The sequence below is a fragment of the Mustela erminea genome, chromosome 1 (assembly GCF_009829155.1).
Source record: "Mustela erminea isolate mMusErm1 chromosome 1, mMusErm1.Pri, whole genome shotgun sequence".
In the NCBI taxonomy this organism is placed as follows: domain Eukaryota; kingdom Metazoa; phylum Chordata; class Mammalia; order Carnivora; family Mustelidae; genus Mustela; species Mustela erminea.
This window is the reverse complement of record NC_045614.1, coordinates 195,151,144-195,177,996: the sequence shown is the minus strand read 5'-3', so window position 1 is coordinate 195,177,996 and position 26,853 is coordinate 195,151,144. Positions and strand designations below refer to the sequence as shown.

The following is a 26,853-nucleotide window of genomic DNA, read 5'->3' as shown; positions in this document are numbered from 1 at the left end:
CCAACATGAATGCAATAATTTGAGCCATCTGGCACGGTTTAAAATTAATTTCTTCATTTCATTTTGTGTGAGTGCCCCATACCGTAGCTGTCTATTATAGAAAACATTCTCGTGCAAAAAACCATTAGGAAATATTCTAATTACTAAAGTCATTAAATGGTTTGATAAATAATTCCTATGGACACCAAATACTAGAAACATCTTGCTGTTTTGTCATTTCAAACATTTAAAACAATTTTCATAATTTTTTTCTGCCAGTGTGTTCTCCTATTCATCAGTAAGTGGCCAAGAAGCAAGATTTTCTAATAGAAGTAATAGCTACATAGGCTTGACATTTTTAAAATAACAATTTCATCATTATCTGAAATAGAAGATGTGAGAGAACTTCTGTACCTAATATTATACTACAAATAAAACTTTAATATAATTTCTCATATTAAAATTTTAACTATATAACCCATACAGTCCTCATATCTATTCTGGTCAGAAAGGGGGAAAAAATAACACTTCAAGGTCAAGGAAGCATGATATCTCTGCATATTTTAACAATAGGGAAATTATAACACTAGAATAACCTACCTGATTTTAAAATATAAACTTTAGAATTTGCCCAAAGTATATTTGTTCCAATTTCCAAATGGCTCACTTCAGGGCAATATTTAGCACAGCAGAAAATGTTAATTACCATCAAATGCATTCTGAACAATTTCATTCTAATGCCATTTGCAATTGGTTCAGTGAAATTCTTATTTGAGCAGAGCTTTTCTGGTTCCAGATCACTGATTTGTTTAAGCAGAAATAAAAGGAAACCATGGTTGACTGGCTAATAGCCTTTCTTTGGCTCTTACAGAGCATTTGAATAAGAAAATAATCCCAGACCAGTAGCTGACTAGCAAAATTTCTCCCTTGTTCCTAGGGATCCATGTTGAGCCTAGTTTGGGGAAATGTTAATTTCAGTTTTCATAACTACAGGGATTTTTCCATTCTGTGATTTTGATCTCTTGCTGCTGCATTAGCTCTACAGTTGTTGTCCTATGGCATCAACACAAATAATTTAAATGTGGGGATTGTATTGAGAACACTTTTAAAAAGTAAACATTCCACTACACAAATATTATGTCAATTTGCAACACAACTTGGGTGACTGATGACAAGATACCTACTAGATAAAACAGGTATATATAAAAAGGAATCCACATTTCAGGCTCTAACTTATTTCTATTTTTTTAAGAAAAAAAATTACAAGATATAGTTCTAGATATTTTAAGCCACTCTTTATTTCCACACTTTTGCTCTATTTCGCCATTATCTAGGCCATTTTCCATTTCCAGAGACAAAAATTAACATTAATTTGGAAAGTTTCACAGGTAGGACATTATATTTTGAGCTAAATAATCTAACTTTAGCTCTTCATATAGAAAAGAATCGGTACTTATCTACTTGTCTTATAATTTTGTGATGGCCATTTTCTAGCGGAACTGATTGTCTTTTTTTTTTTTTAAGGTTTTATTTTATTATTTATTTGACAGACAGAGATGACAAGTAGGCAGAGAAGCAGGCAGAGAGAGAGGAGGAGGCAGGCTCCCCGCTGAGCAGAGAGCCCAATGCAGGGCTCGATCCCAGGACCCTGAGATCATGACCTGAGCTGAAGGCAGAGGCTTTAGCCCACCCAGGTGCCCTAGAGATGCTTGTCTTATATATCATTAGTGTGACTTGATATTTAAATCCCTAGCAAATTCCATATTAACTGCACTCATATGCTTTTATATCAGTATGTTTTGTCTATTCTGTTTTGTTTTCATATTTTTACCTTTAAAACTAATAACCTGTTTGTTGGCTAGATTGCTATTAGACTATAAGAAATGAAAATTTGAACATCATCGTCATAAATTTAAGGTAAATATTAGTATCATTACTGGTCACTAGAACCTGTGAATGGAACATAAATTTTGATAAACTGAACACAAAATTTTCATGGGATAGTCCATGTTATATTATAACCTAAATTTTTTAAATGTTATCTGTAATAGTGTAGGACTTATTATCTATTACTATGATAATGAAAAATAATACTGATTTTAATAATATTCAATTATCAGTGAAAGATTATTTCTCGAGGTACAGCTATTGTTTTGCCACAAATACCTTTCATTTGAACCCTCTTATTGTAAGTGGGAGCTGGCTCTTCTCTTTTTCACCTCTCATTGACACATATCTCATGAACATCAGAGGCTTAAGCATGGATTAAAAATGACATGCCTCAAAGAAAATATCTATCTTTGACAACCACTTTGCAAAATACTGCATGTTATTTACATTCTGTATGCAGTGAAAATCCCTGCTGGCATGGTAGGAATTAATCAGAATACAAATCTTTGAGAGAACAGCTTCAAAAAAAAAAAAAAAAAAAAGGAAAATGAAGAAGTTTCACAACTCTAAGTAAGTAGAGTTCCCTGTACCAGAGACACTGTTCCCTATACCAGAGAGACTCTCATTCTCTGGGTGGAGAGAACTTATCTTATGTTACAGTATGACTGTGGTACCCAGAAGTACATTTTATGAGTCTCTGGCCCCTCTATTAAGAAGCATATCTTATATTTCTACTATAGCAACACCCCCATTAAATTATACATTGTGTTTATATTTAGAATGGATGAAAGTGCTTTTTCTAATTCCTTATTACTATTATTATATACAGAGAGTAACTGATATATCTTAACAGCTAAGGATCAGAGATATCTTACTGGTCAGTTGTTTGATGTGACGTTATATCTGAGATTCATTTCAAAAAAGTAATTCTTTTTAAATTATTTTTATTAACATATAATGTATTATTTGCCCCAGGTGTATAGTTCTGTGAATTGTCAGGCTTATACATTTCAAAGCACTCACATATCACATACCCAACCCAGTGCCCATCAAACAACCACCCTATCCCTACCCCTCAACTCCCAGCAACTCTGTTTGTTTTATGAGATTAAGAGTCTCTTGTGGTTTGTCTCCTTCCCAATCCCATAAAAAAGTAATCCTTAAGTATTTCAAGAGAATGAATTTTCTAAGACTTGTATTTAGTGGAGAAATGCTAAGTGAACTATCTTGACAGGCATTAGCAATTATACTTGACAACATTTTCATACTACATATGTATTTATTGAAGTCCTACCTACTCATCTACATGTAATATAATGTATTCTTGTGTTCAATTATGTGAAAATTCAATGCATTCTCCAAAATGTCAGCTATTCTCTCTATTAGGAGACTACAGTTTTGAGATTTTCCCATTCTTTGAGGAGAAAATAAGAATGATGGCTTAAAATCAGAGACAACAAAACAAAAAACAAATCCACCGGCCGTTGGCCATGTCTAAACTAATGAAATCCAAGAACTGGATTTCTCTAATCTGCAATCTGCAATGTCAGTTTTGCCCCTGCAGAATTTTTGTACTTCCTCCTTCCCCATTAATTTCACAGAGAACTGAAGAGAACATTTTATGGTACTAAGAATTATTAAAATTAAATGAGTTGTGTATAAGTGGGAAGAGAGGGTTTGTAGTAGATATTTCTTCAGAACTCTTTGTAAGGTGATTAGTCACAGAGTAGAGCAGAGTATTGATCTCAGAAATTGGATCATACAATTATCTGGCCTTTCCTTCACCCTTTTCAGCAGAGAACCTGCCCTTCTTCCCTCTCATCACTCTATCTTTGGTTCTAATACCTTCTTTAGCACCCTATGTACAGTGCCTTCTTCCTTCTAAATCTATCCATCATTGACCTTACTTGTTAGTACTTTCATTCATGTTCCCTTCTGCCCTCCTTCTCTTTGTCTGTACCTAACAAGTATTATGTCACATACTATCCAGTGGCACTTACTGAAACACAATCTAAACCCTGCCTATGGCTTAGACCAGATAGTAGAAATGATGTAGAGCTCTATTAACCTAATAAGAAGACGTACTGAGGGATAAGCTAAGATAACTGAAGTCTTGACTTAGATACTAAATAAATATACACAACATTAACAAGTAACTGAATACCTCCAATGCTCATATTGTCCATTTAAAATGGAAATAATAAAAATAATTACTTAATCCACAAGTACATATTGAAAATCAGTACAGAATATGCCAGGTAATGCATAGGCACTTTTCATAATTATATTCGACTTTTATAACAACCCTGAAACTCTCTAATATATATCTCTTTCACATGTGAGAAAACCAACTCTCAAAAAGACAAAGAGCTAACTCAGAATGACAATTTTAATCCACCAGCTCAAACACATCTTCCTTTTATAGACCATGTTCTCTCCTCAGATGAGACAAAATTCATGGAAACAATTTGCAAATGATAAGATTTTGCATTGCTAAATGCATCTGGATGTGGACCAGCCTGTCCCAGGGGGCATTAGAGATAAACCACGCTCTACTACTGTACAGGACAGGAGGAGATGGCAGCCTACTGTTGAACCACAACACTTCTCTCTGTCCAGTTATATACATCATGAAACCCAAATTAAAGATGCTTATTACGTACAAACTTGGAAGAGTACATGAATTGAAAAGAGCTATATAAGTGAGGTAGAAGACGTAAAGAGGGACTGAAGAAGAGGGTATGATTGAAGGCATTGCTATAGGTGAAGAAGAGGGTATGATTGAAGGCATTGCAATTCTCTCTCCTATAATGTGATTTCTATCTTACTGGGAGTAAATAACTTCAGCATCATCTGCCTTTAAATAGAAAAAAATATAACTTATCTCAGTTCCCTGTGTTCTTACAATTAGGTTACTTTTATTCTTTTGATTTTAAATGTAACATGTCAATACAAATAAGATAGAATTAGGATCCTTTAAGTACTTGATTTTTTATACTACTTTAGAATTTTCTTTGAGTGAGCAGGGAGAAAAATATAAAGTAGGTTAAGAATTTCATAAAGTTAATCTGTCAACTTAAAATCTTAGTTTTAACTAGAATTTTGTCTAATAAGTGTTTCCCTAATCTGACTCCTGGGCAATGTCAGGTAACAGACCAGTCTTGAGCAATTATTTAGCAAGAGGAGTTTCTGTTTGTCTCCCTTTCTTAACAGTATACAGGACAGTGAAGCTCCCTCTCTACTGAAAGAAAAAAAAAAAAAAAAGATTGGGGGAGGGGTGTAGAGAAAAAAGTAGAAAAGCAAAAAGAAAGAGAAAACATAAGAAATGGCAGAATGCATTGGGGAGGGTATGTGCTATGGTGAGTGCTGTGAAATGTGTAAACCTGGCGATTCACAGACCTGTACCCCTGGAGATAAAAATACATTATATGTTTATAAAAAAATTTAAAAATTAAAAAAAAAGAAATAGCAGAATGAGTGATTTACTCACCTTTCTCAAGAGAATGTAAAATATAAGATTTTTTCCATTATCCAGATTCATTTTCTATATTTCTATATTTCTATTTTCTTTAGCAGGGAGTTGACACCTTATTTCATAAAGCCTATTTATAACAGATGTTCAGCAAAATTATTCCTTGCTGAAATAATTTTGGGAAATGCTCCACACGATTATGCCACCGTAGAGATTCAAAGAACTTAATGGTATTTAAGCTTTTGCAAAGTTCTTCTCAAGAGACCTGTTAACCTATAGTTTTCCTTTACTTAGGTTGCAAGATTTTCTTTTAACAATCTATAAATTCTATCTGTCAAAACCAGATTGGATTTTGGGAATATCCAAATAATTGGGAATTTGCTGGCATTTATCTCTCTGAAATAAACATTGTGTTACTAGTGATTTTACATTGTTTCCCTTTTCTCCTTTTCAGCGGACTGTGGAGGACCTTTTGAACTGTGGGAGCCAAATACAACATTCACTTCCATGAACTTTCCAAACAACTACCCTAACCAGGCTTTCTGTGAGTCATTTTCTCCCAGGCCATGAAAAACAGATGTATTTGTCAAGGCTAGTTCCCCTCTTTGACACAGCAAAGTTGACTATAAATTTGCCGAACCTCAGTACACCTACCACATCTAGAAGACTGCATAATATAGTAACAACAATAACAGTAATAATTACTTATTTAGCATTTATTTTATGCTAGGCACTCTGTTGGTGATTAATATATTATTTCAGTTCAATTTTTACAATAATTCTTTGAAGCAGGTGCTATTATTATAATCTCAAATTTAAAAATTGAATAAAACCAGAGTGTGAAAGTATCTTACTCCAGGTACTACTGCCTTAATCACTCTTCTTGATTATGCATATAATGTCTGTATTACATATAACAAGTCCGTAATTCCATAAAGTCAGTGAAAAGTATAGTAAAGGGCCAGTTGTAACATCCACACCTTTGTAAATATAATTAGTGTCAATAGAGTAATGTATAAAAGATGAGATGAGGTGCCTGGATGGCTCAGTTGGTTGAGCACCCAACTCCTGATTTCAGCTCAGGTCATGATCACAGGGTCTTGAGACTGAACCCCACCCATGTCAGGTAGCACGCTCAGTGGGGAGTCTGCTTGAGGATTCTCTCTGCCCCTTGTCTCGCTTGCACACTCTCTCTCTCTCTAAAACAAATAAGTAAATCTTTTTTTTTTTTTTTTAAGATGAAATAATGAGGATTTACTAAAAATCTTAAGTCTGGAAGAATAGTTTGATAAAACTGCACAGAGCCTATCGCTTGGTCAATATTCCTAACTAGAGGACCAGTACAGCCTACAAATTGTGTTAAAAGTGCCAGTTCCCCAGCCTGGCCTACAAATTTGCCACTTTAGTAGGTCTGGGAAACAGACATATTCCTCTCATGGCCATACCTAAGATAGCAAAAATGGGGAAATCTACCAGTGAAAGAAATCCCCTAATGACAGTGAAAAATGTGTTGTTTAGAAAATGTCAACTTTCCTTCCTTCAAATGACCCAGAGATAAGGAAGTATCACTTTCATAGGGGAAAGGAGCCACAATTTCAGGGACTTATCTGATCCAAAAAAATAAACAGCCATGAATCTCATTTGACTTGTATAGGGAACCAGAGATTATCATCTTTACTTCACATTGAAGACATCTTTTAAACATATCATTTGCACAACCTAACAATCTAAGCATTCTGAAAGTCAGTGGGATATTACAAGAACAATTTAAAGAAATTTATTGATTTATGAAATAAGTATTCATTGGACACTTTATTTGTTAGGCACTGAAATGAGAAAAGAAGAAGCAAACATAACATAGTCTAGATCAAGATGTAGATAAGTTGTCAGGCTTTACAAAATGCCGAAGCTATTTTAACAATAAGGGAAAAGGCAGGAGGGACTTGAGAAGATCATGAAAAATTCAAAGAAATTTGAAATTCTCACGAGAGAGAGAGAGAAGCTTTTGAGGGAAGTCAAAAGAAGAGTGTTCTAACCTGTGTTGTCATGTATTATTTTTAAGGTGTTTGGAATTTAAATGCACAGAAGGGAAAAAATATACAACTTCATTTTCAAGAATTCGACTTAGAAAATATTGCAGATGTAGTGGAAATCAGAGATGGTAGAGAAGATGATTCTTTGCTCTTAGGTAAGTCTGTGATTTAAATACTATGAAAGTTGTATGGCTCAAGACATTGGATTGATAGAGAGAGCATTTCCCAATAACTGTAATCATTTTTACAACTAGCAAAATGAAATTACAACAGCAGAATAACATGTCAAATTTTATGTGGAGCTTCCAAAATGAGAGTGTTTACAATTATGACAGAATAATATTCTTCTTGAGCATCCTTGGCAAACCAGAATTAATATTTTTGCATAAGTGGTTTCAGCCAGCTATATTAATATACTACAGTAAACATTACCCATTGGAGAGTAAAAGCTAAAAGACATATATTACTCAATTTAATATGCATTATGTGTACATCATATTTCCAAAAATAGCTATTAAATCCAGTTTTGTTTCACATCAAACTAAAAGAACAAATTGTGTTTTACGCAAATATTTTTTATGATTTTTTATTTACATTTCATTATTGCTCTGATTGCCTGTTTCTCTAGGACCAGCGGCTCCTATATAAGTACCTGACAATGATTCAAATATTGACCAAAGTTGATTTTTCCCTATCTTCTATTGATTACTAATTTTTTCAAAATACACATGGGGGAAAAGTGTACTATTCTGGAGGAAATTCTTATATGTAGTTCATAAAATACACAGTAACACAATAAAAACTATCAATCAAATGTAATAGCTAATATTCTATTTAACTACTGCCAGTTTTTAAGAAAGTGTCTCCTGGTAAGTAATACATTAAACTATGAAAATGCTTATAGGGCCAACAGGAGTACATGAAACAACATACTTCACAAGTAAAAGTGTTTTATCAAACTGTGTTTGGGACTCATATTAATCATTTCCTACAAAACCTGGCCAGCTAGCTATGCGATGAGGATGCAATCTCATGAACATGGCAACCAATGGAGGAAGACCAGAAGGAAATTTCCATAGCTGTATGGGGCCAGAGTGGTAGAGAGAGTTCCCAGTGATACTAACTGATTACTGCTTACACGGTGTTCTCCCGCAAAATCCCACAAAGTTCTAAAATTCAGGCTTCCTAGAAGAGGATTTTGAGAGCCACACACAGAAGACATCAACAATGAAAATCTCAGTGGGGATGGGAATCTAATGGTAATAAGAATGGATGAAATTCAAATTTTATTTTGAGAAACATAGTTATTAACATATTTTGAGTTGTTTTCCCATTTTTACTTTATATTGTCCTTCTAATGAAAATTCAGTTTCTCATGATCTAAGAATTCATTTTCATCATTTCACCTCTTAATATTACATCAATTATTGAAAAGTAAACAAGAATTCCAGAGGATCTCAAAATCATGTTTTTCAAAATTGAGGCAAGAAGTCTTTTTGAAACATAATCACTTTCCAGGATTGTAATATATAAAATATCTAATAATATGAGGGGTGCCTACGTGGCTCAGTCAGTTAAGCATCAAACTCTTGATTTGAGCTCAGGTCATGATCTCAAGGTTGTGAGATGGAGCCCTGCATTGGGCTTTGCACTGGATGGGGAGCATGCTTACAGATCTCTCCCTCGGCCCCTCCCCTGGTCCCTCCCTAATTATATGTGTGTGTGTGTGTGTGTGTGTGTGTGTGCGTGTGTGTGTGAACATATTTTTTTAATTAGCCTAAGCTTTATTGTGTAGTAGAGAATATTTCATTATTTATGAAACCCCCAAAGCCCAGGACTTAGTGGAAAACATTTTGAAAGCCACCACTTGGGTTTATATTACCTGTCTCTAATTAACCTAATCCTTCAGCTTAGGTTAATGATTCAACTCACAAGAAATATCAAATACATTTGGACAAAAATTTACTAAGGGAAGTTATAACCCCCACTGTTTTATAAAGGTCTTTAAAAGCAGTCATATCATTTTGTTTTTTTTCTGGGAATCACATGAGTTTGAAGAGTAGTGGCGCTAAGCCAGTAAATATTAGGAGGAATTTATCATTAAAGCATAGAGCCACAGAAACTTCAGACAATCCTGGAAAAGATCAATAGAGAAGTTGGCTTTCCTAGAAACAGTGTCCAAAATCTAAAAGGAAGTACACAATTATGCACATGTGGTCACTTCCTGACCAGCCATGTTGCATGTTGCATACCTCTAGAAGATGGAACTGTAAGAACAGGTATGCTTTCTTCCAGATGCAAAGGACTATTTCAGTGATTTTCTTGTTTTCTATTGGAACAGCTGTGTATACAGGGCCTGGCCCAGTAATGGACGTGTTCTCAACCACCAACAGAATGACTGTGCTTTTCATCACTGACAAGCTGTTGGCAAAAGGGGGATTTAAAGCAAATTTCACTACTGGCTACTACTTGGGGATCCCAGGTATGTGCACTTGGGATTATATGTTGCATTGTAACTTTCAGAGCAAAACGATAAAAGCATGTAGTGTTTCAAAGCCTAAATGTGACTTCAGTGTCTGCATTTGGATATACTCATTCTCTGTCATCACATCAGAGATTTTCTTTCCTCCTTTACATCTGCGTAACCACTGCCTAGGTCAGTTCAAAGCAGGAATGCACATCATTTTCAGCAGGTTTACTTGCTCTTCGATGGGGTGTCAAGTTGTGAATTTTGTTCACTGAAGAGGGCCATTTTAAATGTTAAAAAGCAGGTTACTTGGCACTATGAAGAAGGAGGATGATATGTCATGTTCCCTTTGCCAAAACCATTTTCAGAGAACAGCAGGGAGTCAGGCAAGTGAGCTGTTTGGATTCCAGCAACATCCCGTTAAAAAATTAACATCATTAACTTCTTAAAGACAACCAGTATAAAGCTGCTGCCATGAAGGATACAGGAATTTGGTGCTGATACGACTGGTATGCACAACCTTCTTATTCTATATTTTTTATCATACCATAACATAATCAGCAGGAGAAAACAAAATTGCATGCCGGCTCATCATGGATATATCTGTATTTCTATACCTGTAGATAAAGGATATGATACAACTCTTTGCTTCTGACAATCTAGAGAGAATTTGTGATTACTTGCTGCTCCCCTTGGACTATGATTTTTCTTATATTACCGCCCCTCCACTTTGGTTCTCTCCTGGTGCAAATATGTCAGGAAGACAGAATACATGTCACTTCCTTTATCTATCTTCCCTTTCCATAGGAGATTATGATCAGTTTGTCTTTGACCAGACTATCTAGAAAAGTGGTAGGGTCAAAGCATTGATCTTCATCTGGCCTGTTACCTAATCTCAGATCCAGCAGTACAAGTATCTGTTCCTCCCCTCACAACTAGCCCAGAATTTTGACTTCATCTCTGAAAGTTGTAGGTTTTCTGCTTAACTGCGAAGTTGGTCTGTATCTTGTCCACCCTCTGGCCATGGAAATAAGTATTATCCAATTTACTTAGGTAGGAGTCAATCAACTAATCTGCCCTTCTGGGTTTCGTGATCAGTTTTAGAAACAGCTACTTGTGACTTATAAGCAATAGTGACATATAACAATCAAAATATTCAACTAGTGAAATAAGCAAACAAAATATTAAAAACTATGACAAATAAATAGTATAAAAATAGGAATAAAGACTTTGAGATTTACAGAAAGATTTTTATCTTAAAATACTGCACATAAAAAGGAGAAAATGTAGAAAATGACTTAATTTCAAATTATTTTTACTTTACAAATTAAAACTGTTTCTTTTAAAATAATATTTATAATTATTTTTCAAAGAAATAAAAAATATAGTGACATGACAGTAGCAGTAGATGTTATATATTTATATAACTATATGTTTATAAATATATAAATATATGACTATATATAATATGTATATGGAGAGAGACTATATATATAGTCAGGAACTAACTTAGGAAAGAACCATATCATTGTTTTGAAATTTATTAATCAAGGTAATTTTGAGACAATCGTTTTGTTTTGCTTTTGTTTGTTTTTAATTTCAAGTTTTCATTTAAACTCCAGTTAACATACAATGTAATATTAGTTTCAAGTGTAGAATTCATTGATTCATCACTTACACATTATACCCAGTGCTCATCACAAGTGCCTCCCTTAGCCTGTCCCCCACTCACGGCCCTCCATCACCCCTCAGTTTGTTCTCTATGGTTTGCTTCCCTGTCTCTTTTTTTTTCCCCTTCCCATACTGTTTTGTTTCTTAAATTCCACGTATGAGTGAAATCATGTGGTATTTGTCTTTGTCTTACTTATTTCACTTCACCAAGTATTCTCTAGCTCCATACACATCACTGCATATGGCAAGATTTCACTCTTCTTTATGGCTGAGTAATATTTTGTGTGTGTGTGTGTGTGTGTGTGTGCGCGCACGCGCCACAACTTCTCTATCCATTTACCAGTCAATGAACATTTGTGCCTGATATTTATAGCAGCATTTCAACAATAGCCAAATTATGGAAAGAGACCATCATTTTTGAATCAAGCTACTGATTCTGTTCCTTGAAAATTTTGTTGCTACTGATTGCACTATGACAACCATGTTTGTCTGCCTATATTTTATTCTAGTTTTTCTCTTTGTGGTGTACCTATTATTTTAATTTCAATTTCATTCAACATTTGAATTAACTTAAGTTAATCATTTGGTTTTCTGATGATACTTTTAAAATGTAGATTAGTATTGGACATGGATGAGAAAAATTTGATAGGTAGTATTTAGTTCTTCTAAGATAAAAAAGACTTTGGATGTGTATGATTGATAAATCTAATTGGTTCTTATTATTGCATAGAAAGTAAAGACATAATAAAGAATTTTAGTCAATAATAGAAGACACAAGATGGTTTCAGCATTATTTTTATACCTAAAATTATAGCTTCTAATTTTTTGTAGAAAATTAATATATAAATTTAGCTTCTAATATCCTGCTGAACTCCTGTCCCCCAAAAATGATATTACAAAACAGTTGCCCCTTAAGATATTGAGAATACCGTGGCCATTTTCAGGCAGAGGAATTTTCAGCTGAAACTCTATCATAGCCTAATTATTCTTTCTGATTTGATTAGAGGTCTTTATTAATTCATTAAGGGTACGGTTTTTTGGTTGATAGTATACCTATTCAAACACTCTTGCACCAAAATATCCACATTTCCACAAAAATTGCTGCACAGGATACCTGGGTGGCTCAGTCATTGAGCATCTGCCTTTGGCTTAGGTCATGACCCCAGGGTCCTGCGATGTAACCCTGCACAGGGCTCCCTGCTTAGCAGGAAGCTTACTTCTCACTCTCCCACTCCCCCTGCTCATGTTCCCCCTCTCACTCTGTCTCTCTCTGTCAAATAAATAAATAAAATCTTTAAAAAAAATTGCTGCACATAAGCATGATCAAGAATGTAGAAACAATAGATAAAGAGGTGGAAAAATGTGAGAATCTGCAATGGGCATGCAGGAAAAAAAAAACACCAAGCCGCAATTTGAAAATAATAAGCATTTCCAAAAGAAAAGAACCAGTCAAAACTGACAATGAAAAGTATAAAGGAAGAAGAATTATATATTTTCTGGATTTGAATAAATGCCTAAAAATCACAAAGTCTTACTGCTGTCTGTAAAAAATTAATAAGCAATAATCAGCGTTATAAAATTTCTTATTGAATTTTTAAGTTTTAACAAAAATCATTTGACAAATTCCTGTTGATTTCTGATCAGGTCATGATCTCAGGGTCATGGGATCCAGCCCTGTGTTGGGCTCCATGATCAGATGTCTGCTGGAGATTCTCTCCCTCTCCCTCTGCCTCTCTCACCTCTCTCTCTCAAATAAATAAATGAATCTTTAAAAAATCAAATCAGCTTTATATATTACCCATTTAATGATGAATACTTACAGACGATATAGTGATATTTCTGAGATATTGTGGAGAATTTAATGTATGGGCATCAATATCATCTATTTGGCATCTATAATCTATTATTTGAATGCAAAAGAATTAATTCTTCCAAGTATCTTAAAGTAGTATAAGAAAATACCAAATACCTACTCTGCTGGAGAAGAAGGCTTCCCAAACTTTTTCAAAGAGTAATGTCATGGAAATAACTTTTTAAAAAAGTATTATATTTTTTAAACATGATATTGTACACCTGAAGCTAATACAACAAAGTATGTTAACTATACAGGAATTAAAATAAAAAGCTTAATTAAAAAACAATCTGAATTTTTTAAAAAAAGAGGAGAAGAACTGAATATTTTCTTCCAAAAAAGATATAGAAATGACCAAAAGGTACATGAAAAGATGCTCAACATCACTCATCATTAGGGCAATGCAAATCCAAACCACAATGAGCTATCAACTCACACCTGTTAAAATGACTATTGTTGAAAAGACAAGTAATCAAAAATAAGTGTTGGTGAGGATGTGAGGATGGGAATGCAAACTGGTACTGCCACTATGGAAAACATTATGAAGGTTTCACAAAATTTAATATTTGGCCTACCATATAATCCAGCAATCCTACTTCTGGATATGAATCCAAAAGACATGAAATCAGAATATCGAAGAGATACCTGTACTTCCATGTTCATTGACATATTATTTACAATAGCCAAGATATAGAAACAACCTCAGTGTTAATCTATAGATAAATGGATAAAGGTGATGTGGTATATTATATTCAGTGGAACACTATTCATCCATGAGAAAGAAGGAAATCCTGTCATTTGTGACAATGTAGATAAAATTTGAAGGCATTACGCTAAGTGAAATAAGTCAGAGGAAGACAAATACTACATAATATCACATAGGTGGACTCTAAAAAAGTCAAATTCTTAGCAATGGAAAGAAAATAAATAAATAAATAAGGAAAGAAGTTTATTTTTAAAGAAATGAAGATGAATTATAAAACCAACCGAACTAATGAGATTAAAAAAAAAAACTAACTCTAACCAAAAGTGATTTTTTTCATAAATCTGAATAATTGGAATAATTATTGGGCATCCCACCATCTGCAAAAAAGAAATCACTTTGATACAAAACTTTAGAGAAAGGTAGGTCTTAAAAAAACAAACAAACAAACAAACAAAAAACACAACTTAGATGAGGACAGAGGAAAAAGGTGGAAAGAATAGATCACAAAAAGGAATACAATAAATTTCTTCCAACAAAAATATTACAGTTTCTGGTTTTTAGTAGATTTTTATGAGATAAATACAACTCCAAGAATTTTGAAAAATATCACAAGCAATTATCTTCACAATAAAAAGCCTAAAGAGTACAATCTACTACTTCTAATATGAAATAAATCCCAAGATTTCGGTGTAGGGGGTTGTTCATATTTGTTTACCCATTTGCTAGATTGAAATTACTATGATCATGTTATTCAAGAAATAAAACATTTAGAGAGAATTTCCGATTGAAGCTTGAATGGCGGATTCCATGACCAACACCGTGTGGTGAATATTCTGGGAATGTGGTTTCCCAACACTCCTGGACACAGGACAGTTTCTGCTGCAGAGTAGAAAATGGAGTGAATGAGTCATCATCAGCACAATCTTCTCCCAGCGGGATTTTTACACCAAAAGACTGAAAAGCAATTATAGAAACAGGGAATTGGCAGTGGAAGATAATCAAGCTGGTAATGGAAAGAGAGGTTGAGCACACTTATCTGTTTATATGGTTCCCTGCTTTGATGATCATTTTAGAAAGAAGTATAAAAGGGATATCACAAATTTTCAGCATTTATGCACTTCGTTTATCTTCTGAGATATTTTAAGGGCACCTTCAAACGCATTCAACGGAAATAGAAAACAATTGTATAGCATATTTTTGTATCTCCTTTCCTTCTCCTATTTTTAGCATTTCCTTGTAAATTAATCTAGAGTATATGAAATATAGATTTATTAAGATCGGTCTCCCATAAACGTCCCCTCATTGCTCTTTTCTGATACTCAGGGTCTTAATTTGGAATTCAATAGTGCTTATCAGGCAACTGTGGAAGTGGCAGCTGATTACATTTAGGGGTTTAGAGCCCTCCCCAGACTGTGTGGCATGTGCCTTAGAGATCAATTCAGTTCCATTTAAAGCCAAGCATATGTTGACTAAATGAGGCAGGGCTACTGGAGACTTCATAAAAAGAAGATGGGGAAATTCAATTCTTAGCAATATTTCTTCTTCCCTCTCTCACTATGGGCATAAAATGATTGGAAGTAAGATTTCAGAGGCCACAGAGAGTTACACTTTGGATTAAAGACTTCTTAATGAAGCTGAACTATATGTTGCAAAGAATTAGAATCCAGTTCATGCATGTAAGGAAAATTTTGAAAGACTTTATTCACACTTTCTCCACATTTTATAATTTCTACTCAGTGCAGGAATAATCGATCATTTTGCCTCATTCAGCATTTTTTCATTGTATGCATCCATTTTATGGAAGCAAGTTATTATTTTTTTTTTCTAGACTCATAGAGTATAACCTCAACAGCTTCAGGCCACAGTGCAAAAATAAATCACCAATTTTCAAATCTTTATGCATGTATTCATTCATATTTTCATTCAGAAATTTAAATTTCCATTCAGCAAATATGTGCTTTACTAAATAAATATAGCCTGATGACACTAGTAAAAGAGTAAAATTATCAATAAACTTATCTATGATTAAATTGTTGGCATTGAGAACTCATTTTTACATAATGATTTTAACAAGCTATGAAAACAAAGTAATGAGATAATTTAAAAATAACTCATGGTGAGTAATATTCTCTAGTAAGATATTTAATCATGGATATGTAATTAGGCTGTCAACTTTTTAAATAAACATAATATATATCAAAGTATAGATTTAAAATAGAATATATAAATACAAACACATGTATGAGCCTTCTTGCTTTTTAAAGGAAAATTAATAGTGGAGAAATAAAATATAAAATCAGTAAAATATTAATGTTTGCATTAGAATGTGCAATTGTCTTTACCCATTTATCATCTCACTAATCTGGTTAAAAAGTATGTGTTTGTGAAACAAATTGATAATTACATTTACAAGAACATCCCTAATAGTATTATAGTTGACATATGTAACCTACTTCTCTCATTGAGGTAGAGATTTGTAGAAACAACCAGGCCAGCCACGTCTCTCTTAAAATATTTTTTTGTATTAATGTGACTTAAATTTGGGTTGCAAAGCTTCAAAGTTTAAAATAAAGTATAAACAATTCCAATTATTGTTTTAACAGATCCAGAGGAAAAAATTAAGGATGATTTCTTGTTGTTTATACTGTTATCTGGAGGAAAGTAGGACAACTGGACATGGAAATGAGAATGTTAATTTAAAATATCAATGAGGGGCACCTGGGTGGCTCAGTGGGTTAAAGCCTCTGCCTTCTGCTCAGGTCATGATCTCTGGGTCCTGGGATGGAGCCCTGCCTCAGGCTCTCTGCTTAGCAGGGAGCCTGCTTCCTCCTCTCTCTCTGCCTGTCTCTCTGCCTACTTGAGATCTCTGTCTGTCAAATAAATAAATAAAATATTTTTTTAAAAAAAATCAATGAAAGGGATGCCTTCAAAGTGTTACGCATTTTCCTGTTCAGAATATTATTCATTGAACATTCAATATATCCATACTGGTATACCAAATACCTTTCTTTTTTTTTTTTTTTAAGATTTTATTTATTTATTTGAGAGAGAGAGGAGGAGCCAGGAGCAGAGGGAGAAACAGGATCCCTACTGAGCAGTGAGCCTGAAGTGGGGTTTGATCCCAGGACCCTGGGATCATGACCTGAGCCAAAGGCAGATGCTTAACTAACCTAGTCACCCAGGTGCCTCCCAAATACATTTCTTTTTTTATTTTTAACTGAATCTCAGTATACACTAAGCCATAATCTTCTTTATCCCCATTAGACAGTAAAAGAAACTAAGGCTCAGAAAGAGTCATTTAGTTGCTTGAGGTTGAAAATTAGCGTAAAGAAAATGGCTAAATTCTAGATCAAACCAAGGTCATAAGATTCCAGAGCTTATGTCTAAGCCACCATTCAAACATAAACAAGCATATTTTATCTTCATAATTTGTAGACTCAGTTTCTGTTTTGCAAATCAATAGAGTCACCATTAGCGAAGCAACTTCCCAATTTTAAAAAAAAAGTATTTCTTTGAAATCATGCTTTTAAAGATTGCTTTATATTATGTCAATTCTGTTACTAGGGTTCATTCTGATCTTTGAGGTATATTGCTCATTTAACATAAGTTAATTCACTTAATGTTTAGCAGATACTACTGATTTCCCACTTTATGCCAAATATGTAAATTTCATGTTTCAGTTGGTAAACTGGATATTCATTTTTTTTTCAAGATTTTATTTATCTATTTGACAAAGAGAGATCACAAGTAGGCAGAGATACAGGCAGAGAAAGAGGGAGAGGAGGAAGCAGGCTTCCTGCTGAGCAGAGACTGATGTGGGGCTCGATCCCAGGACCCTAGGATTATGACCCAGGTGCTCCTAGGTATTAAATTTTCTTAACTGGGTAAGTAAGACTCACTTTTAGATATTAAGATATAATGTCAAATACAGCATCAAAACTTCAATATAGTCTAGTTCAAAGTTTCTTTTATCTCCCAGTTCTGGTACAAAACTTAGCCTAACAGCTTTTAAGATAGAGGAGAGTAGAAATGTTGCCTTTGACTCATTTTCTACCCATTTACTTTCGATCTTGCTGTAACTATAGTGTCCAAGGAGAGGCAAACAGAAAAATTCTGTCACTGCTGTATTTTTCTTTTGGCTGCTTGTCCTATATGGCAGTTGTCACTCAATTTTCCAGTGTGCATTGGTCAAAAGGAAGGCCATGCTCTTTTCCCACATGGAGAAAATGCAGGCTGTTTCTACTGCCATCCTCTCTCCTGGCCCCTAACTACCAACAAGGGAAGTTCTAGACTAACTTCTGACTTTAAATTTATTATACCGGATGGGAACATAAGTCTTTATTTGTACAGCTATATGCCCACAAACATTAAGAAACTAAAGTCACCACCTCCTTTGAAGTTATTCACTATATTTCAGTTTTGTCTGGTATTTTTTAAAAAGCTGATCATGAAATCAAATGATCTGATTTTGACCAGCATTTCTTACTATAAAATGGAATAAAATAGAATAGATAAAAATTCAGAGTTGAATAGAATAGAAAAGAACAGAACCAAATAAGGGTATTTAATTTAGTTACACACACACACATGAGTTGAAAGAAAATATAAAAGCTCTTGCATTAATCCCATGGAAGCACTACCCCTTGAAGAATTTCAGGTGAGGAGTGATTGATGGCCTTCCTTTAAGGTCACTCATATGAATTATTGTATTGGAGTTTCCCTCACTTGGGGTGCTGGATGGCACCGTCTTCCCCTCTCCCACTTGAAAATCCTCTTCCTCAAGGACATTATGCATTTTTTTAAGAAAAAAACTAATCCTCTTTACACACACACACACACACACACACACACACACACACACATATATATATATATATATACACACACATATGTATATATATGTATATTGCTGGAAATAGGTGATAGGTATTAGTAATTACTGCACCAATTTTAATACTTTTTTTAGCAAGTGTTGTATGTCTACATGTGGTATCTCTTTTTATAGTGTAATGGTGCTTATCAATACTCTCATATTCAGGGCTACAACCTATTTTTAAAACTGTAAGAATAACTCCTTTCAAGTGACATTACATTTTATCATTATAAATTGAGAAAGTCCATATGGAGATTAATACAGTTCAGTTCTGAAACAACTTCAACATGAACTGTATCTCCTTGAATACAATATAATAGTTTATGATTAATACCCATAATAGCATTCAAAATATAGGTTTCCTTATTTTTATCAAGAGCTTTTGCTTCCCCATTATAATCATCCTTGTACAACATAGGGGAAGAAACACCAAGCTTCTCCATACCGAACCACTATCTCCCTTCTCAGGGAAGCCAAATTCACGTGGCCTTCAACAGAGATCCTCATACTGGCATGTAGCTATCCCTCCCAAGTCATAGTTAGAAATCACGTTGAAGGAGCAAAGCCCACTTGCCCAGAGCAAAACCCTGCAAGATCAAACAGTTCAAGAAAAGAGCAGCATCCACTTTCCTCCAACAATGAGTATTTCCTGTAGGCCTATTTTTGCATCACTCAAATTCTGGAAACCACCACTGCCTCTAGATCCATTCAGTTCCTTCCTTGCCCAGCCTCTTCATTTGCCTTCTGATTCTTCACTTGCAATCACATGCTTGACTCCAACCTTGATTTACTTGTTTGGAGCTCCATCTTTAAGCTCCTCACAAATTACTGCTGATGCAGGGTTTCCTTTTCTTTGTGACTACTTTTCCCCACCCGACCCATGAGTTCACTGTTTCCAGCCTGGTCCAGCTTTGGTCCTGCCCAGAGGCAACTTCCACATTTCTCTATGGTATAGGTTTGGATGTATCATTTTTGGATGGTGAAATCAATAAATGTTTTCATGCTTCTGTAACATTCCAATGTATGTTTGTATGTTCATTTGGGGTGGACAAGTTTATTGAAGAGACTAACAGAGATGTTGAGGGAGAGGTGTATCTTAAACCTCTTAGCCATCTCTTGGAACTGCTCTGTGCTCTGCTACAAAGATGTCTAAGGTTTTCTCCACACTTTTCTCAAGTCATGTCTCTGGCTTTGACACTGCTTTTGCGGAGGTATTCTGAGCAACTGAGTGTAGTCTTACCTGATATTAAATCTAGCTCAACCATGCACTGCTGTAAACGGCTGATGTGTAAAGAGGTAGAAAAGGGATGGATATTATAGGTTTATTTATGTGTCTCTCTTCACCTGATAGATAAATATTTTCTCTCCATAGAGCCCTGCAAGGAAGACTATTTTCAGTGTAAGAATGGAGAGTGTGTTCCACTGGTGAATCTCTGTGATGGTCTTCTACACTGTAAGGATGGTTCAGATGAAGCCCATTGTGGTATGTTCTATTTTGAGAACACTTTTCTCACTTTAGCCTTTACATTTGGAGTCTACAAATGTAAAAAGAAAGATTCGGAATGTGTTTATCAGGATGTGTTTGGGTGCTTTTGGGTATGATCATTCCCCAGTGATTTCAGCTCCTCCAATGCCATTCTGGTTAGGAGAAAAGTTAACGTGCAGAGCCCTGTTTTTGTTTGTCTACTAACATTTGACTACATTTGGTCATTTTAAGTCTAGGACAACCCACATTCACATGGAAAGCATAAAACACCACAGAGAGTCAGTGGCCTGCACCAGGCCCTCTAGCACTGCCCTTAGGGACTATGATGCCCTGCCCACTGCCTGCATACAGAGACACCCCCATGTTTACTTGGAACTATGTTAGACTTGCTCTTTTGCATTCTTGGTTTTCTGTACCTATTCTTCCTGCTTTGTTGAGTCTGTAATCTAGCCCAATTCTAGATCTCTATAATGAGATGAGCAATGGCTACTTTTACTATGTCTTGCTTTTATTTCTAAACAAATGTTTAATACTACTTATTATGTGTCCCACGCTATAACTGAGCACTGTAAAGCAATCTTAACATACGAATTAGCTCTTTTTAGCCATGAGAAGCCTGAGGCTTGGAGAAGTTAAGTGGCTGCCGAAGATTACATACCTAGTAAGGGCTAGAGTTGCCTTTTCAACTTAAGTCTGTCTGATTCTAAAGTGAATGCTCTTATTTTGCTCAGAATAGGAAAAAAAAACTGTAAACAATAACATTAATTACAGAATTACAGTAGGTGTTTGTGGTGAAGGTATCATTGCTCATATGTCACCTGTCTGATAAACTCACTCAACTTGGCCCAGTCCCTACCTGGCCACTCATAACCTTTATACTGTATCCAACATGCTTGTAAGATGGCAGGGAAGAAGATGGAAACCAATCAAAAAAAAAAAGCAAAGCCAAAGAAAATAGCTTCTAGGGAAGGAAGTAGAGAAAAAAAAAATGCTTGAAGTTGTTTCTGAACTTGAATTTTCCTTCTTTTAGAAATTAAGCTAGTAAGACATGCTCCTCACCAATAACTTTATTTTCTGTTTATTTGCTGTATTGATATGCAATAAACTTCCATATCTCTGCCTTTTCCATTTTTATAATTCTATGAAAGAGCAATGTTAAGTCTGTCAAATTTGTATTTTTCTATTTAGGGCTTCTAACATACTCTTAAGAAAAATTATCATCAATCTCTAAACTCTAAATGTTAAGAATATTACACATGTACTTTACTTTTTTTTTTCTTTCTTTTGAGAGAGAAAGCAGCAAGGAAAGAGGAGGGGCAAAGGGAGGGGGAGAGAGAGAAACTTAAGCAGGCTCCACCCCCAGTGCAGAGCCTGGCAGGTTCCATCTCAGGACCCTGAGATCATGACCTGAGTTGAAATCAAGAGTTGGATGTTGAAACAACTGTGCCACCCACACATCCCAACACGTGTTGTTTAGAGCCCACGATTTACTTTTGACGACTTAGGTCAAAATGACCCTCTGTGTGATCAAATCTCTTTAGTGCGTCTTTTCAACGGCACACTGAACAACAATGGTTTGGTGCAGTTCAGAATCCTGAGTACGTGGCATGTAGCTTGTGCTGACAATTGGACCACCCAGATTTCAAATGACGTCTGTCAGCTGCTGGGACTAGGGTAAGTAATTCTACTCAGCTCTGTTTTAAGAGATTCTCAAACTTTTTTATCAGTATTGAATTGGGTTTATTAAGACATTTTTTAAAATTTTTGGCAGTTATGAATTTAGAAAATACATGTGAGCAAAAGGAAGAAAATAAAAATCTTGAGTAATACCATTTTCAAAAAACAATTCAAAAACAACCACTGTTAATAACCTTTTTATAAATATGATATAAATGTAAGTATATAAAAATGTCTTATAAAATCATACAAAATGTTATATTATGCTGTTTTATAGCTGACTTACACAACATTTCTCATGCCATTACATATTTTCTATAGATTATCAAAGAAAATGAAATATTCTATGTCATACTATATCACCAGATATATACCATATATATATATATAATATATATATATATATATGTATGTATGTAATATATCACTAACCACACAGGTCCTTAGAGAACATGCAATTGCTGTATCTTTGCAACATTTCCACAATAATTTCTTTGGAAAATCTGTAGCAGGATAATTACTGTGAGAAAAGGTATACAAAATTTCAAGATTTTTTTGAAGTTGCATAATGAAAGTGATAATTAAATATTAATGATGCACCTAAAATTTATTATAGTTCCAGTCTGTCATAATATATTACATCAAAAATACAAGTTCAACATTTTAATTTTTTTTACTTTCCCACCAATCTCAAAAGTAATGAGCTTTAAAATATAAGGAAATCATAGTGATAATCTTCTTTTAAGAAGATTATCAACTCTAATTTAGCATTCTGGTCCTTTGGTATTCATGATTTGGGAGATTTAACCATATTAGATCATGGATGGTTATTTTATCACTTATAGTACTATATTATTTGCTAATCTATCCTGTCATATTAAATGATAAAATCTATAAATATAGAAACTATGACTATTTTATCCATTCAGACTTATGATTGTCTCAATATATAGATATTTAAAAATATATTTAAAGCAATAAATTATTCAGTACATATAAATATATGTGCATATAAAACAGAAATATCTAGCTATTTAAATGGCCAAAGTTGTTCAACTATAAATCATTATCATTTTCCTTCTGTCCTGATGGGGAGTGATTTTCTAATCCATACTAAAAATTTCGTATAAAGTGAAAAATTCAACATCCACACATACCCACAGCATTTGACAATTATCTCAACTGTCCTAGTTCATCAAAATCAAAGGTAATTGATTGCTTTCTTTATAAGGGGCCCTTCTTTCTAGCTAATAATCATATAGTCTTCATACTATAAACAGATTTTCAAAATTTATTTCAAAATGTTTATTTTTTAACCCAAGACATATTTCCCACTAGAAATAACCATAGGTCTTGATGTAATCTATAATGGCTATTTAATTTCTAGTAGACTGGAAGAGGTACATTGTATATTAATACCAATCTAGTGCCTAACCACTACATATAGGTATTTTACCATAGGAAAATATGCTGAGTTCCCATTCAGAGTATCAGAAATGCCCCATAATTTCTTGCAGTTGAAATGAAAGTTCTAAATTTCCTTTACTTCCTAAAATGCTGTTCATTCAGAATGTGAACTCTCCAGCTTTAAGCCTCATTCAAGTGATGTCAACCTCATCAGGAAATCAAATTCCTTAAAGAGCAAAGGGAGGATGTGAGCTTTATCACCCTTTATGTAAATAATCCTCATTTTGATTTATATGCATTAAATGGAGACTTCCTGTACTTTATATATTAGTTTCTATAATACATTATAGCTTGCATTCTAACAAAAATTCTTTCAACATGAGAAACTTTGAGACATAAAGAGGCTTGGAGGAAGGTGAGCTGTAGAGGGAATAATGTTTTTTTGATGAAGGGTGGACAAATCGTTGAAACTGAAAGTTGTTTATTTATCCTCACTTCAAGAAAAGCACAGGATAAGTGGCATTGATTCCAGATTCCTACTTTAATGTTGATTTTAGTTCAATAGTAAGTTCACACAAGTGAGCCCCTACGAAGTCAGTTACTTTCACTACTGAATTTGTCAGTTATTCTTAGGAATTGTTTTGTAGACTCAGAAATTTAGTAAAGATTAAGCTAAGGCGATTGGTCACTTGAGCTTGTTTCCACAAGTGATGAATCCACATACTCTGGATGATGGAGCTTGTGTTTCAATTCACCATCTATCTAGGCATCATTGTATGGTTATAGACACAGGCGGTTCTTTTTTTCATTCTGGTTGTGAATCTTAACTGAAGAGTTTCCTGGAGGACATATGGGGTCAAGATGAATCATTTATAGAGACCAAAATATCAATATTTTCACTGATAGAAATTTTTAAAATTTGAATAAAATACGTTAGCAATTCCTACAATTGCATGAAAGAGAATATTAAAAAGGAAAATATCTTTATTACTTTTTAACAGTTGCTAATAAAAATGTATTATTTTGATGACTTCTGGATCAGAAATTTAAGCATTAGCAAAGATATTGTGTCTGTCCCATGGGTAAAACAAGGTTTTGCTTTAAATATGGTGGGAACAGGCACATAAAAAGATAATGACAATGTAACATGATAAACACAATGTCCTAAAGGAGACCCACTCACTATGGGCATGTCAGGGAAGGCATTCTAGAAAACAGGTTGAGCTGAGTGAATGACAGGCAATCCCACACAACTGTGTACTATCTATTTACATGTTTCTCCCAGATTTTATACTCTCTAGTTCACTGACCTCATTTCCTATGAATCACAGTCCTTCCAGCAGGAGACAGGGACAAAAAACTAGATTTTTTAGTGTGTATCAAGCAAATCCCACTGCCTTAGATACAATATTTTTGATGAAGGTCAGGCACTTGCTTTCTTCAGAAATGAGTCAGGTAATCTCTGCAAAGACTTTAAACTTTGGGCCTACACTTATTAAATAGTCTCTGTAGTGCTCTAGTAATTGAAAGAAAGTTATAGCCTTAATGAGAATGTGTCTAGACTGGCGCATGGTAACCGAAAGAAAACTTAGTGAGTTTAAAATGATGTGTTTGGTACAGTGGAAAGTAATTTAGGAGTCAATTTATTAAAAAGGCACTGTAGTCTCTCACGATTATTTATGCAGATAGGGTACAAAATGCAATTCCCCAAAGACTCTAGTAAATCATGTGAGGCAGATTTCATCAGCCTTCCCTCCTTTAAATGAAACATTTTCATTCTCTGCCATTTATAGCATGCATAAGTAAAAAAGTACTTTAAATAACACTTTCATGTCCCTGATCAAAGTATGAAAGAAAACATTTTACAGCAGTGCAAGGATAAATGTTAAAGAAATTTTGGGTAGTGATTTTTAAAACATTTCCTAGGAAAGCACCCTACCTCATTATTAACCCAATACATGAACTACATGGTTGACTTGCCTTGCTAAGCCATTTAAAAACTACAAGTCATCAAGTCTGAACAGCTTCACAGAATTTAGGAAATACTAATGTCTTAAAGATAGAGTTGAATATACATGCCCCTATTAGGCTGCTTATGAAGAGCTGCTGTTAATTTTTAAATCCTATAATAGTACTATGCAAGATACCTTCAGTTCAAACGTGAAAAGCCTCAGGTTGAGTCTCTCATTCCCGATCCAAAATAAGAAATGGAATTACTTCTTCCATTTCAGAGGTGTTTTGAAACTGCAGGGGATTTGGGGGTAAAATGTTGTTTTTATTAGCCTTCCAAATAATCAGAGCATTAATGATGTAATATCCACTATAGGCACCACCGCAGATTTGTATCCACAATTAAACACTGGGTCCTGGAAAACTGAAAATAGAGCCTGTGTTCCATAGTAGTTTTAAAAATCAGTAGACAAGAAGTTTTTCTGCTCTTGTCCATACTTCCTGTCGTTGTCCCCAAATTTTCAACTATGTAGGAAAAGCTTTAACACAAAACAACAACAAAGATAAGGTACAGGAATTAGTAGAAAAATTTAACTACTAACTTCTACTTTAAATAATTTGTTTTGGTATTTGCTAACTTCACAAAGAAATAATTAAATACTATTTTCTATTATTTTTAATTTCTAACTTGAAAGTGTAGCATCAAAGGAAAATTTGTATCATATTTTTAGCTACTTTCCTAGGGTGAGATGGGGTAGGGGCAGGTTGTGGGCAAGGTGGTGGGAAAAATTGAATTTTGCTTGGTTTAATTGACCAAGCAAAAATGGTCATCATTTACCCGATATACAAACTATAACTCTGATATTTTCCCTATTTTAAAATTAGAAATGAATTAACTAAAAATAAGTAAGGAGAAAACAATTACAGCAAAGCATAATAACTTTATAACTTTCTAAGGTTCGTATTTAGTTAGTTTATTATTCACCATATTATGAAAAGTGCCGTAGCTAGAACATTCTGTCTGCTATGGGTAAGGGAGTGAAAGCAGGTGTACCACTGACTAGTAATTAAAGAGTTTGGTCAGCAGCCCCTAAACCTGGTTATAGTTAGAATCACCTTGTCTTTTACCCAGACATTTGGATTCAGTGTGGTCCATGGTTTTTGACGTTGGATTCTTAGGACCAAACTAGCAGCATCTGCAAGCCTGGAATGCATGTACAGAAATGCAAATTCTGGAGTTCCACTGGAGACCTGATCTTGAGCAAGTCTAGGGTAGAGTTGGCAAACTGTGTTTGTGAAAGAGCCTTTCAGGTGATTCCGATGCTAAAGCATGAGAACCGCGGTCTAGGGTAGGCTTCCTTAACCTACTCTTGCATGCCTATGGTCACTT

General features: G+C 34.4%; 1 protein-coding gene across 1 annotated transcript in view; it reads left to right on the top strand.

The window, feature by feature from the left end:
* The window catches only part of TMPRSS15 (transmembrane serine protease 15), a 116,640-nt gene that overhangs the window by 53,948 nt on the left and 35,839 nt on the right, over positions 1–26,853 (top strand). Inside the window, exons 15-19 of the mRNA XM_032345507.1 lie at positions 5,796–5,885; positions 7,404–7,529; positions 9,716–9,856; positions 20,316–20,426; positions 21,971–22,103. Coding sequence (XP_032201398.1) covers positions 5,796–5,885; positions 7,404–7,529; positions 9,716–9,856; positions 20,316–20,426; positions 21,971–22,103 — 601 coding nt within the window. The remainder of the gene's footprint in view (positions 1–5,795; positions 5,886–7,403; positions 7,530–9,715; positions 9,857–20,315; positions 20,427–21,970; positions 22,104–26,853) is intronic.